Source organism: Melanerpes formicivorus, unplaced genomic scaffold (assembly GCF_026170545.1).
Source record: "Melanerpes formicivorus ecotype bairdi unplaced genomic scaffold, bMelFor1.0.p_v2 SCAF_56, whole genome shotgun sequence".
NCBI lineage: Eukaryota > Metazoa > Chordata > Aves > Piciformes > Picidae > Melanerpes > Melanerpes formicivorus.
The window spans coordinates 2365233-2380958 of NW_027142408.1; the positions used below are offsets into that span (position 1 = coordinate 2365233).

At 52.0% G+C, this 15726-nt stretch overlaps 1 protein-coding gene across 8 annotated transcripts in view; it reads right to left on the reverse strand.

The window, feature by feature from the left end:
- LOC137452632 (skin secretory protein xP2-like) overlaps window positions 1–15726 on the reverse strand; it is a 33033-nt gene that overhangs the window by 5523 nt on the left and 11784 nt on the right. For 6 of the 8 annotated variants that reach the window (XR_010990128.1, XR_010990127.1, XR_010990126.1 and 3 more), the window contains exon 1: window positions 2896–2987. Coding sequence is in view for 3 of the 8 variants with exons in the window: in XM_068161176.1 (XP_068017277.1) it covers window positions 2896–2968 (73 nt within the window). In the remaining 5 variants the exon portion in view is untranslated. Of the gene's footprint in view, window positions 1–2895; window positions 2988–11024; window positions 11114–14459; window positions 14518–15726 lie in introns of those variants that run through there. The other 2 variants (XR_010990130.1, XR_010990129.1) reach the window with 2 other exon arrangements.

A 15726-nucleotide genomic window follows, 5' to 3' on the forward strand; every position in this document is an offset into this window, starting at 1 on the left:
ACAACAACATCAAGCAACTCCAAGAAAGGAGGCAAGCTCAGCTGCTTGTGCCAGACCACAGCAACAGCCTGCCTCTGACAGCAGCTGAGGGGCAGCTGGCAGAGCAGAGGGACCTGGCCCAGGGAGCTGCCTTTCAGTTCATCAGTGGACATTCCTCTGTGAACCAAACTCCTTTTCAATCCTTTCAGCCTCCACCATGAGCAGTGGCAATGAGGTTTACAGCACATTCTGGCTGGGTTTTAAACCTGCTGCTTGCCATTTCCTCAAGCAGCAAATCCATTTCCCTGTTCACCTTCCCTAGACCTCTCTCACACCCTGGCTTTCAGCCTCTCCTTTTCCTAGCACAAAGCTCACCCTGAAGCAGACACCTGGTCAGAAAAGCAGGGAGGGAGTCTTAAACTCAAGCTGCTCTAAGCAATGACTAAAAGCAGTGAGTTGGTCTTTTCAGGGATTACTGTTCTTCATCCCTTTGGACACTTCTCATGCTCTCACCTGGCATGGTCCCAGGTGGACAGACAGCATTGACAACCTACAGCCAGCCAGCAATGAGCCATGGAACCCAGCATGTTGTACTGAGCCTGTAAGTGGTGTTACCAGTGAAAGAAACTCTTCAACCCCATTATTAGCAGCAATGCCTTGCAGCTCCTAGGAGCACCAGCCCTGCCAGCTTCCACCAAGCTCTCTCTTTATATCATTTGGGTTATAAAATACTGCCAGGCCATGCCCTGCTGCAAACTCTGGAAGCATTCCTCTGCTCTCATCTGAAATGCAAAGAATTCTCTAACCCAGGGAGGGGGAAAAAGAATTAAACAAGGAAATGAAACCCTCCCAGCAATCTGTCCAATAACTTTATCCCCCAGAAGAGCCAACACATGTGGCAGTCAGCATTCCTAGGCTGCCTTCTAGGTTTGTTTCAATTCCAAACTGCTGGTTTTCACCCTCCCTGCTGTAGGCAGTTCCAGCTGGAGAGACACTGGCTTTAAGTGGGCCATGGCCACTCTGTTTTTCCCTTTGCTGCCTTTCCTTTCCTTCTGGAAAAGCCTCAGGTTTCTGTGAGTCACACATGAAATCTTATCAGTTTGTTTCCTTCTCCACAGGGTCAGGTAAACTCATTTCAGATTATCTTATTCAATTACATTAGAAAGTAACTACCACCCCTGACTGTTAGGGGCCCAGCTAAGGGAGCTCTTTCAGCTGTACTTACAAACTGCACCTTATCATTACCATGACAGTGAGTGATGCATTCTGTATGCTCCATAACCTACCCTAGCATGAACAGACCTTCAGACAGAATCCCTACCATACTCAGTATAAGTTGCTTCAGTTGCTCCCCTCAGCCCTTCAGTGTTCCTGTGCAAAAGTCTTTCAGTAGAGGATGGGAAGGCAGAGGAACCTGGGACACTGAGCAGGTGAACAAGACAGCAGGGAGAGCATAAAGAGGTTCCTGCTGATACTCCCAGCTGGGCTCCTCGGTGTGCAGATGCAGGCTGGCTCTGCAGACAACACTCACCCCACACAACCTGCAGCCATGCCCCCAGCCACAAGCTGAAACACTGCCAGGCAGCAAATAAATGCACAACAAACCCACAGAGGAAGCAGAGATGCTGCAGCCAGGCTAACAGCAACAGCTGAGATCTGTAACTCAAGAATACAGGAGAGAAATGCAGTGAAATGAAATGCAGATGGGCAACAGCTGTGAGAGCAGCTTTCAGGTTCTCAGAATCCTCCCTTGGAGCAAGGAGCTCAACAGGATGAATACAAAAACCTTTACTTAACTCCCACTGAATAGCAAGGGTATTCCTATGGAGCATCCTACAAATACACCTTGCACCCCACATTAATCCTCTCTGACTTCACAGAATCATAGGATCAATAAGGTTGGAAAAGATCTCAGAGATCATCAAGGCCAACCTATCACCCAACACCTCCTGACAACTAAACCATGGCTCCAAGTGCCACATCCAATCCTTTTTTGAACACCTCCAGGGATGGGGACTCCACCACCTCCCTGGGCAGCACATTCCAGTGGCCAATTACCCTTTCTGGGAAGAACTTTCTCCTCACCTCCAGCCTAAACTTCCTCTGGCACAGCCTGAGACTGTGTCCTCTTGTTCTGGTGCTGGGTGCCTGGGAGAAGAGACCAACCCCCACCTGGCTACAACCTCCCTTCAGGTAGTTGTAGAGAGCAGTAAGGTCTCCCCTGAGCCTCCTCTTCTCCAGGCTAAGCAACCCCAGACTTGAGCCTAACCAAAGCTGCAAGAGCATTGCTGGTGCTGTACAGCCTGCTGGGGGGGATGTACAGACTTTGCAAGGAGAAGGCAGGCTCACAGGCTCAGGTTATCACAAGCTCACTACTATTTTAAAGGGGAGAAAACAAACGTTGGATTTACAAGGTATTGTACCAAAGGACCTGGCTTAAATGGGGGAAAAAATGATAAAAGAAAGCCAAACCAAAGCAAGCAACCAAGGCCACAGTCCGTGGGGAGGCACAGAAGCTCCTGACTGATGGCTTTGCAAGAACCAGAGAATCAGTTTGGTTGGAAAAGCCCTTTAAGCTCCTCCAGTCCAACCATTCTCCAACCCTACCAAGTCTGATGCTTAGCCATATCTCTTAGCACCATCTCTCTGCATCTTCTAAACACCTCCAGGGGTGGGGGTTCAACCACCCCTATGGGGAGCCTGTTCCACTCTTTGAGAACCCTCTCAGTGCAGCAATTTCTTCTGACGCCCAACCTGACCCTCCCCGGGGCCACAGAACGCCGCGGGCTACAAAGCCGGCGCTCAGGAGTTGAATTGCAAGCCCGGGCGAACCTCGACGGACCCCCGCGACACCTGCCCCCCCCGGGGCACTCCCGGCGAGCAGCCCCCCTCCCTGCCCGGCCCGGCCCGGCTCACCCCGTGGCGGCGGCGCGGCGGCGGCCGGCGGCAGCTCCTCGGGGCGGCTGCGAGCGCTGCTGGAGCAGCCCATGGCGGCAGGCGGCGGTCCCGACCGCCCGGCCCGGGGTGGAGCGAGGTGAGGAGAGGCCGCACCGAGAGACGGAGCCGGGGGGGCGGCGGGGCAGGACGACGGTGCCTTAAAACACTCCCCCGGCCGCCGAGGCTGCCCCTTGCAGCCCTGCCCCGGAGGCGTTTTGTCGTGCCCTGCTGAGGTGCATGCATGTGGTTGTGCTTGTGAACCTGAGGGTTTGGGGGTTCTGTGGGGGACCCCAGTGCAGCCCAGCCGCAGAGGAGCAGCAGGTCTGGGGCGTGTGTCCCGAGGTGTTTCTGGCGTGGGGAGGTGCTGCTCAACGCGGTGCTCTGCCGTGGTACCCCGCGGCTGGGCTCCTGCGCATTGGGGCTCGGTCTTGCTCCTGTCCCCCTACAGCGGAACAGCCGCGGATATATCCCTGGGACAGGGACCGGGAGACCTCTGGGCCCCCAGAGGCTGGGAGGCAAGAAGGAATCCCCGGGCTGCACAGTCCTCTGGATTCTGCAGCCTCCTGCAACATCCTTACCATCAGCCTTGAAGGTAAAATAAAGCCAATATGGTTTTATGTTGGCAGGTAAGCAAACCAGCCTGCTGTTTCGATTGCAAGATGATTTCTAGGGATGGAAACGTCCAAGTCTTAGGACGGAGCCAGAGTTTGACTGTTGAACGCAGGCTGTGGTGAGCAGTACCTGAAAGCGGCAGACGGTGGCAGGAGGAGGACGTTTCAAAGCAGCGATCGTTGAGCGTGTGGTGGTAGCCATAGCAACTACTTGGAAACGCGGCCTGTAAAATAGGCTTTGCAAAGGGAAAGGAACCCAGGAGGTCAACTGAGTAGAAATGTGAGTCAAGACAAAACAGTTCTAAGTTAGTAGCCGTCAGGAGAGAGCAACTTTGGCAGAAAATGTTCAGCTGGAAGGAGTCTGAGCCAAGAAAGAGCAGCTAGCAGACTCCAGCACAGGAGGAAGATGGGCTTCCAGTTAAAGGCAGTTTTAACAAGGGAAAGAATTAAATCCTCCCTCTCAGACTCAGGAATTTGAGGGTCAGGTTTCTGCCCTGAACTCTGGGCCATCACTAACCTCAGGTGAAATGCATGAGCATCCCATGACACATCCAGAGATGGATAGGTAGAGAGGCTGAGAGCTGGCAAGGAATCCAAGATGGATAAAATCCTGCAGTTTCTTTGTTTGCAGAGACAGTGTCACACTAGACCATGGCCTCAATGGGTTATTCCTTCCCCAGTGCAGGACTTCACCTTTTCCCTGTTGATCTGCAAAAGGCTCCTGTTGGTCCATTTCTCCAGCTTGCTGAGGTCTCTCTGGGTGGCAGCATGACCCTCGTGCACTCCTCTCTTTGGTGTTGTCTTCAAGCCTGCAGATCCTGTGTGAAGATACTGAGCAGGACTGGGCCAAGTATTGAACCCTGGGGCACACCACTGGTTCCTGGACTCCAACTGGATTTGGTTCCACTGATTCCCACCCTCTGGGCCTGGCCATTCAGCCAGTTTTCAATCCAGCTCCCTCTGTTCATTCAGCCTATACTTCATCAGCTTTGCTGTGGGGATCTTATGGGAGACTATGTCAGACAAGTGGATACCATCTCCCAAGACAGCTCACTAACTCATCATATTGACTAAAGCAACTGGCTGAAGAAAAAGAGCACTGGAGGACAAGGGTGGCAGGCTGCATTAGAAGTGAGTGAAGCTTGAACATGATTCAGCTCAATGCCATCCAAACCTGATCTCTGATTCAGTGATTGTCCATTGCTCCAGGCTATAATAGCAGCACCCATCTCACATGCTGATACTTGAGCTTGTGCCTTAAGCTGAATCCACTCACATATCTTATAGCCCCAAGAAAAACAAACCAAACCAAACCAAGGTAAATTCCTAAAGGGAGGCAGAAGGGCAGCACATCACACGGTCAGTGGGCACTGGAACAGCAACAGCTGCCACCAGTCACTGACTGGGGCACAGGGACAGCCCCAGTGCTTCTGGTAGAAGCAGTTTCTTAGCAAAGTGGTCTCTGAGTGTCACCACAGTCACCTGAACAGATCAGACATTCCCTGGAGGTGTCTTAGAGCAGTGCTCAACACAGCCACACCTCTACACACCGGGTAACCAATCTCCATAGCTCACACCAGAGCAGCACCCCTGGGTGTCAGAGCCTCTCAGCTGCCCTATTCCCTTAGCTTTTGCTTTATGAGCAACTCTTGCACTCCACAATGCCCAACTGAGAATGATTTATTTGCTGGTACAGCAAAAGTGATTTTTGGAGCCCCTGCATGAGGCCAGCACAAACAAGTGTGGTCTGGCACAACTTCATGTTTCATATTAACTGTTTTTCCACTCTGTGAGGACAGGCAGAAGCGAGCAAACACGCCTCTGGCCATTTCCCAGAGCAGAAACAACATTCACAGGAGTCCAAGTTATTTAATTTCACTTGTTTTGGAAGAAAACAAACAAACATGGGATTCAGAAGGTCTTCAGTGGATGCTGATGTTCCCAGGGCACAAGCAAGGCAACCAACAGACTTTCCTGCAGAGGTGTTGCCTGTATTTGTCTTCTTCATCTAAGCAGCTCTCAAAGTGTTATGAATTCATAACATCATAACCATGGGAAAGCAGCAGCTCATTAATTTTGCAGAAGCTGAAGTAAGTGACAGGGTAATTGTTATCTGGCCAAAGCAGCCTGAGCACTACTGAACCTCCTTTTGGGAGCAGCAGGACAGGAGTGGATGGTAATTGTCCTCCTCCTCTGCTCCCTCCATACCTCTCACAAGAGCGTTCAGAGAGCTGCAGCAGGCTCTGACAAAGAAATGAGGAAAGAGACCCAAAACCCAGAGGTAAAAGCACTGCTTTAAGGGCCATTCATTTCATTCTCTCAGCTGCATTTCTTCTAACACTTTATTTCCTTCAGTTTTAGACATGCCTCAACAAATGACCAAATGAAGCCTGAGGTTTTCTAGCAAAGCCAGCACGTCTTTCTCTGGGCTAGATCCACTCTGAGTTAGCAAATACTTCTTTTTGTCTTCCCAGTGATGCTAAATCAGAAACCACAGCAATAAACAAAGAGAAGCAGGGCAGAAAGGTGAGGAGAACAGATCTGCAACTCAAAACTTCATGGGGGGGGGAACCCCAAAGTTTCTTCTCTCTGCTACCTCCACCACAGTCAAACATGCATTGAATTTGGACTATACACTAAAGAATCTGAAGGACAAGGATTTGAGTTCATCCATCCCAATTTAGGGTGGGAAGCTGTAGGTGTAATAAGCATTTCAAAGCTCCTCAAGTGTTCAAGTGGTGGTACTTCTATGTACAAAGCCATCTAATTCCTAATGTCAAGTTCTAGTTATTATAAGTGGAAATTAATAGCAATTACATGAAAGAACACATTTTTCTAGACCCCTGCAAATAAGCCTCTAAGGAAATTAGTTAGGCACTTCCAGATCTGTTGCCCTGAGTACCATAGAAGCTCTTCTCCAAACCAAAGATTCAGAACTCCACCTAAGAGCACAGGAGCAGGCAATTCTGAAGTGCCACAGGCTGAGCAAGTGGGGCAGAGAACAGGTTGGCTGAGCAGGGAGCTTGGGTGGAAAAGGAAAGCGTACGGACACCGGACACAAGGACAGCCACGGGGGGGCCTGAGAGGTGCTGCTCACCGCTGCCGGCAGAGAGTTTGTGCGGACAGAGCTTGACTAAAGCTCAGGCTGGCAAGGACTGTGCAGGGCAACAAAAGGGGAGCTGTAAAAAGCCACTGACAGCAGCAGGGGACTCGATGGAGTCAGGCACGGAGCAAAGAGCGACAAAGCAGAGCGGTTCTCAGCCTCCTTGTTCAGCATCGGCGATGGACCCCAGCGCCCCACGCTGAGAGCCCGTGGCTGGGGGACAGAGAAACTCCTGCCTCAGCCTGCTCGGGACGCTGCACCTGCCGGCAACTCGGCGAGCAGGGCCGGGAGTTCCCGGGAAGAGCTCCGCCGTCACGGGACGTCACCGTGACGAGGTCGTGACGAACGACACCGCCTCCGCCCCGCCGCTCAGCAGGGCCCGGGGCGCTCTGCAGCGGGCGGGGAGCGGGCGAGACCTGACCCGCCCCGGCCGGCCCGCTCCGCTCCCAGCTCCCCTCCTCACCTTCCCTCCTCGGCTCCGTTCCCAGCTCGGAGCCCGAAGCCGAGTGGCGCAGTCCCTCCCGCTTCTGTGACGGCCTCGGCTCTGGCCGACACCGTGCCCGCAGGCACAGCGCTGTCCGCAGCTCCCCGCACCGTCCGTGCCCGCAGGCACAGCGCTGCCCGCAGCTCCCCGCACCGTCCGTGCCCGCAGGCACAGCGCTGCCCGCAGCTCCCCGCACCGTCCGTGCCCGCAGGCACAGCGCTGCCCGCAGCTCCCCGCACCGTCCGTGCCCGCAGGCACAGCGCTGCCCGCAGCTCCCCGCACCGTCCGTGCCCGCAGGCACAGCGCTGCCCGCAGCTCCCCGCACCGTCCGTGCCCGCAGGCACAGCGCTGCCCGCAGCGCCCAGCACCGTCCGTGCCCGCAGCTCCCCGCGCCGTCTGCGCGGTTGGGTGCTGAGCAGCCCTGAGCAGCCGCAGCTGGGGCGAGACAGACAATTTCAGACAATGAAAGGCACGCTTCTTCAGCTGCTGGAACTGCTTCCCTGTGCTGCTGCCGAATTCTCACTTATTTAATTAATGACTCTTCCAAAACTCTCTCCACTGCTAACTGATGCTGGTTTGTCTCTTCAGAGAGGACAGAGGAGACACCCAGTACACCTCTGTGGCACCTTCTCTAGGTGCCACAACAGGGGGTTGTGTGAATAAAGTCGAGACTGGAAATGGAAATGCAGCTTTCCTAACTGAGACTAGAGACAACCAAAGAGAGAAATGAGCTCTGGGCCATGGGGATCTGGTTCCTGCCCTGTCTGTCTGGGGACACTGTAAGTGGTCAGGCCAAGCAGATGTGTTTCTTCTCAATGAGATCATCAAAGCATAGAACTGTTTTGGTTGGAAAAGACCTCTAAAATCATCTACACCTTATTATCAACCCAACACCACCATGGATATTAAACTGTGTCCCCAGGTGCCATGTCCATGCATTTCTTGAACACCTCCAGGGACAGGGACTGGGACTCCACCAGCTCCCTGGGCAGCTGAACTGGATGTTCACCCCAGGAGCACTGAGCATTTACCACTCTAGCCACAGGTTAAGGCCAAATTATCTGATCACAGGAACCTTCATTTTTCAGGCCACCTCTTGCACTCTTGCCCAGAAGGAAAGCAGGGCAGTAGCAGCTGGTACCCCAAGTACTGCTGTACAAAAGCTGCTGCCAATGGTGTTTCTCTCTCTTTTGTACCTCATCTAGCATATTAACTTGAGGCAGTTTTCATTACAAACAAACAGCTTGCAGCACAGCAGTGAACCTCTGCAGCACTGCATTCACACTGCCACTTCATGATGGATGTGGGTCCTGCTCCTTGCAGTCACATTTGGGGAGGGGCAGAACAACAAACTTTTACAGTAGAATAAAAAATGGGGGGGAGTGTGAAACAGGCAAGATTCTGAAGAGCCTTCTTCAGTATCTGTCAGCAAAGCAGGATTGGGAAATCAGACACTGAAGCCCCGTGGGTTCTTCAGTGTTACAGAGTGAAAAATCAGTGCTGAGTGCCAGTGAGTGCCTGTGACTTCTTGATACTGGGCTGAAACAGAAACAGGAAGATCTTGTTTAACAACTTCAGGCTAGATAGAAGGAAGAAAACAAAGCTGCATTTAACCCAGATAATCTAACATATACAAATAAAGTGCCTGGGACAGATCAAAACCAGAAGTGGCAGACAAGATTAGTCACAGTGCTAAGCCAAAAGGAGCGTTTACCATCTTCTCCATTAGAGTCCAGGGGATCTGCAATGCTAAAGTGAGCCACTCAGAGAACAAGATGAGCTGCTGTTCCCTGCATCCCAGGTCACCTTGACTTGCCTCCGTCTGTGGTGCCTCTGGGGCAGATAATGTGTCTGTTCCCTGGGTACTGTTGGTCATCAGGGAGACCTAGCTGCTCTTCAAAGGATGGAGAGCCAGGGCCACACATGATGATATGGTGTCACCAGCCAGGGTCAGCCCCACAATGGGAGCAGGACAGCCCCAGCAGGGTCAGCTGAGAGTTTGGATCACCAGACAATGACAAGGCAGGGCTGAGGACAAACTGGAAGCCAGTGCCCTGGTCAGGGTCAGGTGACCAAGGTCAGGCACAGCTGGTATGAGGGCAGGTCCACAATGACAAAGCAGGGGGGAGATGAAGCTGGGTTGTCACCAAAGGTTGGGGCTCGGAACTGTGGGGACCATCCCCAGGCACTGGCATGGCTGTTGCTGGGCTGGACATCAACACTCCTGTGGTAAAGCTCAAGCAGGACAGCAGGTTAAGGTCTGAGCTGAAATTGAGCAGGGGGTGTGGGTAAAGGCTGTAGGAGAGGCTGCTTAGTCCCCTCCCTTCCTGTGTTTCTCCTCTGGGTATTGTATGAAAATGTCCTTCCCATCTGAGGATGATTCCATTGTCACTGCTCTCCATTTACAACATGATGAGATTTGTGATGTGCAGATTCTAACTCAGATAGGGCTATGGATGTATGGTTTTAAGGACATGAAGACAATATGAAGTCGGGCAACCAAGCAAGATGCAACATGCAGAGCAGGATCACATGCCATCTAGAAGTGCAAGGTGGTGAATGCCCCTTGTTCAGGGCAAAACACGAGTCCCTTCTGCAGGTCACCTGCAGCCAGTGTTCCACAGAGCACAGACAGATACTCCCAGCTAGTCCAAACCAAGAAAACAGTGGGCCCTGCTCTGTCCTACCCTCTACAACACTGACAACCACCTCCAAATTTTCTCTCTTTCCAGTTTGTCTTCTAGGAAAACTATTGATTCCCACAGCTAGAAACTCCCAGCCAGGGTGGTGCTGCTGGTGGCCAGTGGCAACTGTCTGCCCCAAAGAATGAACATGAACCTCTTGGATGGGCTCAGCAAATACCCCAAACAAGAACAAAGAGAACTCAATTACAAAGGAAAAAGAAGTTAACTAATTGGATGTTAATGACAACAGTGCTATGAATAAACCAATGCCTCTCCACTTTCTGCTTCAGGTCAGGACAGGCAGTGGACACATAAGAGAGAACTGCTAGGTCCCTGAAGCCTGAGGAGCATATGAGGGGAGTGAGGACATGATAAAAGACAAGCTCCTGCCGGGCCAGATTTGCATGATGCAATCCAGCCCAAGTCTCAGCCTCACTGCTGAGGATGGCTCTGAGCAGCTGGCTTCCTGGCCACAGCTTCCACCTCAGTCAGAGGCAGTGTCCTTCTGAGCACAGGCTGGCATTGTCACCGAGTCCCTTGGGATTTCTGAAGGGGAAGGATGAACACCAATGCCCTGGAGGCAGTCACTGCTGTCTCGTGTATTTTGGCCAGGTTCATCTCTCTTTTGTGCCAACAAAAAACATCTAGAATTGGACTGAGGACAAGACAGCCTCGGACAAGCACTCCCAGGTTTTAATACATTCCTTCCTTTCCTGCCAGCTGTGCCAATGCCCTTGTTTGTGGAGACATTATGTGAATTGGGTCAGGAAACCAAGCCAAATTTGGAGAAGTTTAAAACTGAAATTGTATTTAACAGGGTTTAGGAACAGGTGGCAGAAGAATAGGTGCAGGTGAAATACAAGATGCCATCCAGCACACAGCAATAGAGAGGCATCTCTATCACCAGGCACCACCTGAGGAAAGCCAGCAACATTTTTCATGGAGTAGTTATGCCTTGAACAGCTTCCTCAAACTCTGAATTCTTTTTGTCTCTCAACCAATTATTCTGGACAGTGAGTTTCCTGCACTGATTTACAGCTTATGCATAATGTTGGCTCTCCACTACTCCAGTATTCTCCCCATCTCTGGTAAGCCTGTGTGCTGCAGAGAGAAGTGGTTTCATGGAGTCTTCTAACTGCATGGCTCATTTGCATAAGGCAGTGAAGTAACTTAGGGAACCTCATCAAAATGACTCAGTGCTACACTATCAGTTCTCATGCACCTACCTCTGCTGCTGGTGGGCGACTCATGGAGGGGACTGTGTGTGCAATTCACTCTGCATGCTCATCCCTTTGCATATCAGGAGCCTGAGTCTCTAAGGAAAAAAGGAAAAGGAAAAAGAGAGTCACTTTGCCAAATGAGCACAAACTTCCAAGAGTCAAGTGTCAGTTGTGTGGCACTTTGAAACAGAAATCAATGCAACCCCCTCCCCAGCGCTGATGGGATCCCTAACAGCCCTTCTGTTCAGGCTGTGGCTGAAAAGGGCCTTCACAGAAACACTCAGCAAGCCCAAACCCACAGCTCTGTGTGCTGTGCTGCTTTCTCAGAAGAGCAAAGCAGCAGGGCTCTCCCAGATGTTGCATGCTGGTTTTTACCCCTTCTTACACTTATCACAGAGGTGCTACCAGCCCAGCTGATGGGCTGAGTTTTGGCCAGCGCTGGGTCTGTCCATGAGTCACCTGGAACTGGCTCCATCCAACATGGATCTGCTGTCTTCCCACAGAAGCCAACCCTACAGCCCCCCAGCTACCAAGCCCTTGCCATGTCCACCCAACAGACCACTGGTGACCACACCCCCATCTGTGTGCTGGGTCCAGCCCAGCTGCAATCCAGAGCCAGACTGGGGTCTGTCGGACAGTGGCCAGCTCTTGGCCTGCTGTGGACAGGATGCAGCGGCCTGTCACCCAAAGGTGCTCACTCTCAGTGCCACTCACTGCAGTCTAACAGCTGCAGCAATGGCTGCAAACTGAAATTAGGCTCCCTTGCTCCACACTCTTTGAGGCCCCTGTGCATCATGCCATTAACCCAGATTACAAGCAATCTGGGGCAGCAGGTGTCTCTCTACTGCTGGCTCTTTGTTTGAAGGCAGTTAGCATAAAAGAGCCCTGGTGAGGACATTAGTTACAAACAGTAATTATCTAGATGCATTACCAAATTAATCCAGTATAACAATGCATACAGACAGTATAATTAGCCCCCAAAAAGCAAACAAAATTTACAAATGAATGCAGTGGCTGTGAGGATTCTTTAAAAATAACCAATCTTGGGAACAGGAGAGAAAAATCAGCACAGCCAGCCTCCAGATTGAGAAAGCAGCAACTCTTGATCACAAATCACCAACTGCAAAGGTGCAGCTAATACCAGCATGTTCTAGTGTGATGGTGAAGGCATTTTTAGACCATTAGGAACTTCCTTCCTGAAATCAGCCATGCCAGATAATTTCCACTCAAGAGCACCACAGAAACTGGCCAAGGAGACACCAGACCTGCTCAGGTACAGTTTATAGAGCTTGGAATAGCACTGGCATTTTGTGTGCCCAATAGTGAACCTGAAAGAAAACTGTCTAGTTTGGTAATTAGATTTTTGTTGTGAAAAGCTGGAATAAAAATGGTCCACTCATTGTGAATCTCACCCTCAGAGCAGGAGTGCCATTCATCTGGCCTAAATTTAGGTGTCCATACCCTAGACTGATGGTTTTACTCCCTCTGTACCCAGTGGGGTTTAGCCACAGCTCATCTTTCTGGCTTTGAAGGTCTGAATTGCATCCATGGATGTAGTAAGGAGCCCTCCAAAGACTATGAGATGATCATGGGATGGCTTGTCCTGATATAGACACCTATGCAGCTGTCATCAGTGTTCAGCCTGATAAATTCTGCCTTAAGCATCCATACCATAACCAAGACACTACCAACAATGTCATCACTGTTTTAGTCTCAAAAAAAAAAAAAGATTCCTGACAACAGAAAAGATTCAGCATCTCAAAAATGTAAATAATCAGCTGGAATTCTACATTCTGTGAGAGAGCAAAAATGCTGCCCACAGGAAGGGAAGCCGAGGAACTCCTAAGTGATTTCCTCGACAGATCCTCCACAGGATGAATGTGTTAGCCTTCAGGTAGTGTCTTCCTTCCCTGCTGCCTATGCATCTCCACTCTCCAGCCTGCCAGAGAAAATCAATACAGAAGAAACTGAAGACACAGTGGCTGAATAAAGCAAAATAAATCTATGCAGAAGCTGTATTGCAGGCCTGAAGCCTTCCAGTCTGCTTCCAAGTACTCTAAAGACCTGAGTATCCTGAACTTGGGTGGAGTTACCTGTTCAGCTATACCTGAGACCCAAGAAGAGCAAAAAACAGTCAAAGGCCACCCTTGAGGCACAAGAATCACACACACACAAAAATGATAATAACTGGAGCATGACTTTAAAAGATATTTTCTGTGTAGGAGTGAAGGAAATGAAGGCAAAGATCACAGGGCTGCAATTATATGTGCAGGTGCACGATAAAAGAAACCAACTAATGGATAAAGTGATCTCTTCAGGTGCATGGAAAGGTGAGGGGGAAAATCTGGCAGGAGTTTGCAAATAGCATGAAAAGGTTTATATCCACATGCACATTATCAGGGGGTATCAACAGAGGAATAATGCTACTGGCAATGATGAAAATGCCAGGCTTCCCAGACACAGGTTGGAAGGCAGATGTTAGTAACAGTGGCTGGGTCTAAGCTGTCACCCAGGTGATGACCAGCAGCCTCCTCACTGAATAACCCCAGAACCAGCAGAAAGACACATTCTTTAACATTCTGTTTTCTAAGTGATGGAGGGTTTACTGTAACTCTGAGCATTACATAAAAACCCCAAACCAAAACACCCAAAACGCTTCCATTTGAATGCAGTTTACATTAAATGGAAGGACAAATGAAATCAGTCCTGTATCTAAGCTTATAAAAGGGAGAGATGCTGGCACACTGAGGGACAAGTGTAACTAGGCAGACTGATGAGCTGAATATGAAAGCACCTTGAAGTTTCTTTAAGACAAAGGTACTAAAACTCCTTTTTTTGAGCTGTGGCAGCAGGAAGCTGGCAACTCAGGTGGTATATCCTAGGCTGTGTTCCCATCTGGGAGGCTGACTTATGTCCTTCTTCAATGCTGCATTTGAATTGTAGTGCTAGTTATGACTGAACTGCTGCTAACTTCAGCCAGGGAAGGAACCACCTGCATCTCTAACAGACCTTCCACTGGAAAGCAGGTACTTGAGGCAAACATCACTGAAAAATCAAGACATTACAGAATTAAGATAGTCTCTTGTGTGTAGATGACCACCCAACTGCATCCCTTACATCCCTGGCTGATAGAGACCTTAACAGTTGTGATTCTTGAAGCCTTGAACTAATTGCTCACAGTGAGTGGAACATTTCAGATGTAACATTCCTGCTCCAGTTCCTTTCCTCCAAACTAGAGCTAATCACACCATCACAGCTCAATTGACTACGGAGAAGTTAATTGGTGTTTGTGAAGCATTCCAGTAGGGTTCTGATGAGCAGCATGGCGACACCTCCGTGGAAACTAATAACTCCATTCAGTGTGGTGTTTAAGTGGTATGTGGTGAATAATGCCCAGGGCAACCCCATGAAAGGTGATTAAAAGCAGTATTGACTGGTTACCTCCTCAGCTGGTACTCTCCATCCTTCACACCGGGTGAATTAAGTTCTTACAGAAAATAACAGCCCCAAATACGGGTTCAGGTCTGCGTCATCATGTCTTGTTTCACAATTGTGAGGACACCCCTCTCATCTTGGCACCTCAACATTATCGCACACGCTGAGTTATGATACAGGGACACGGGCGGCAGCAGGGGCAGGGACTGCCTGGGTGTGCGGCGCCGGACGTCACCGCTACCGTGCGGGTGCCCAGCGCCCGGCTCCCGCTGCAGGCTCCGTCGAGCGCCGACGGCCGGCGGCCCACCGAGCGGCAGGGCTGCCCCTCGGCCCCCACCCGCCGCAGTGCCGGTGCCCGTGCCCGCCAGAACCGGGCTGCCAGGCCTGAGTCACCGCCGCCTCCCGCGGAGCCGCCTCCCGCCGCGCCCTCCCCGCCGCCCGGGCACCGCCCTGCACACGGCAGCCGCGGCGCTTGCCAGGCTGAATAAGATAGAACTTGAAAGGCGAAATAACAGGAGCTGCCACGCCCGGGGCTGCGGGGAATCTCGCTTAACCCTTGTCCGCCTGCGCTCGCAGTGGCCCCGGCTGCGGCAGAGGCTGCGCCGGGCAGCTCGCCGGCGCCGAGGCTGCGGAGCGAGTGCCACTGAATGGAGGGGGACGGGAGGCCCCGATCCCCCTTGCATGGCAGCTCCGTGGCACGGGGGCTCCGATCCCCCTTGCATGGCAGCTCCGTGGCACGGGGGCTCCGATCCCCCTTGCATGGCAGCTCCGTGGCACGGGGGCTCCGATCCCCCTTGCATGGCAGCTCCGTGGGCACGGAGGGCACGGGCGCAGCCTCAGCCACTCTTTGCACGGCACCCCCAGGCACGGGGGGACCGCACAGGTGTCCCCCGCTGGCCTCAGCGCACGGCCCCGGGGCAACGCTGCCGTTGCCCAGGAGCTGCAGTCTCAGCACACCTCTGGCCCCAGAACGGCCCCCGATGAGCCCTAAACCCCTCCCGGCGGCTGCTGGACTGAGATGTGCCAGGCTGGGAGCAGTGGCCAGCAGCAGCGGCCAGCAGCAGTGGCCAGGGTCGGCGCCCGGCCGCCTGCCCGGAGCCTGCGCCCAGGCCTGCTCCGCAGCCAGGCTCGATCTGGTCTGACAGGCTCCGGGCAGACGGGAAGGGAGAGGCCGCCTGCGGCTCAGGAATGTGCAGCCCTTATCTCTGGCTCCCCTGCAATCCTGGGGAGGGAATAACTCTCCAGAGTTTGCCTTTCTCTCGCTCTTACTCAC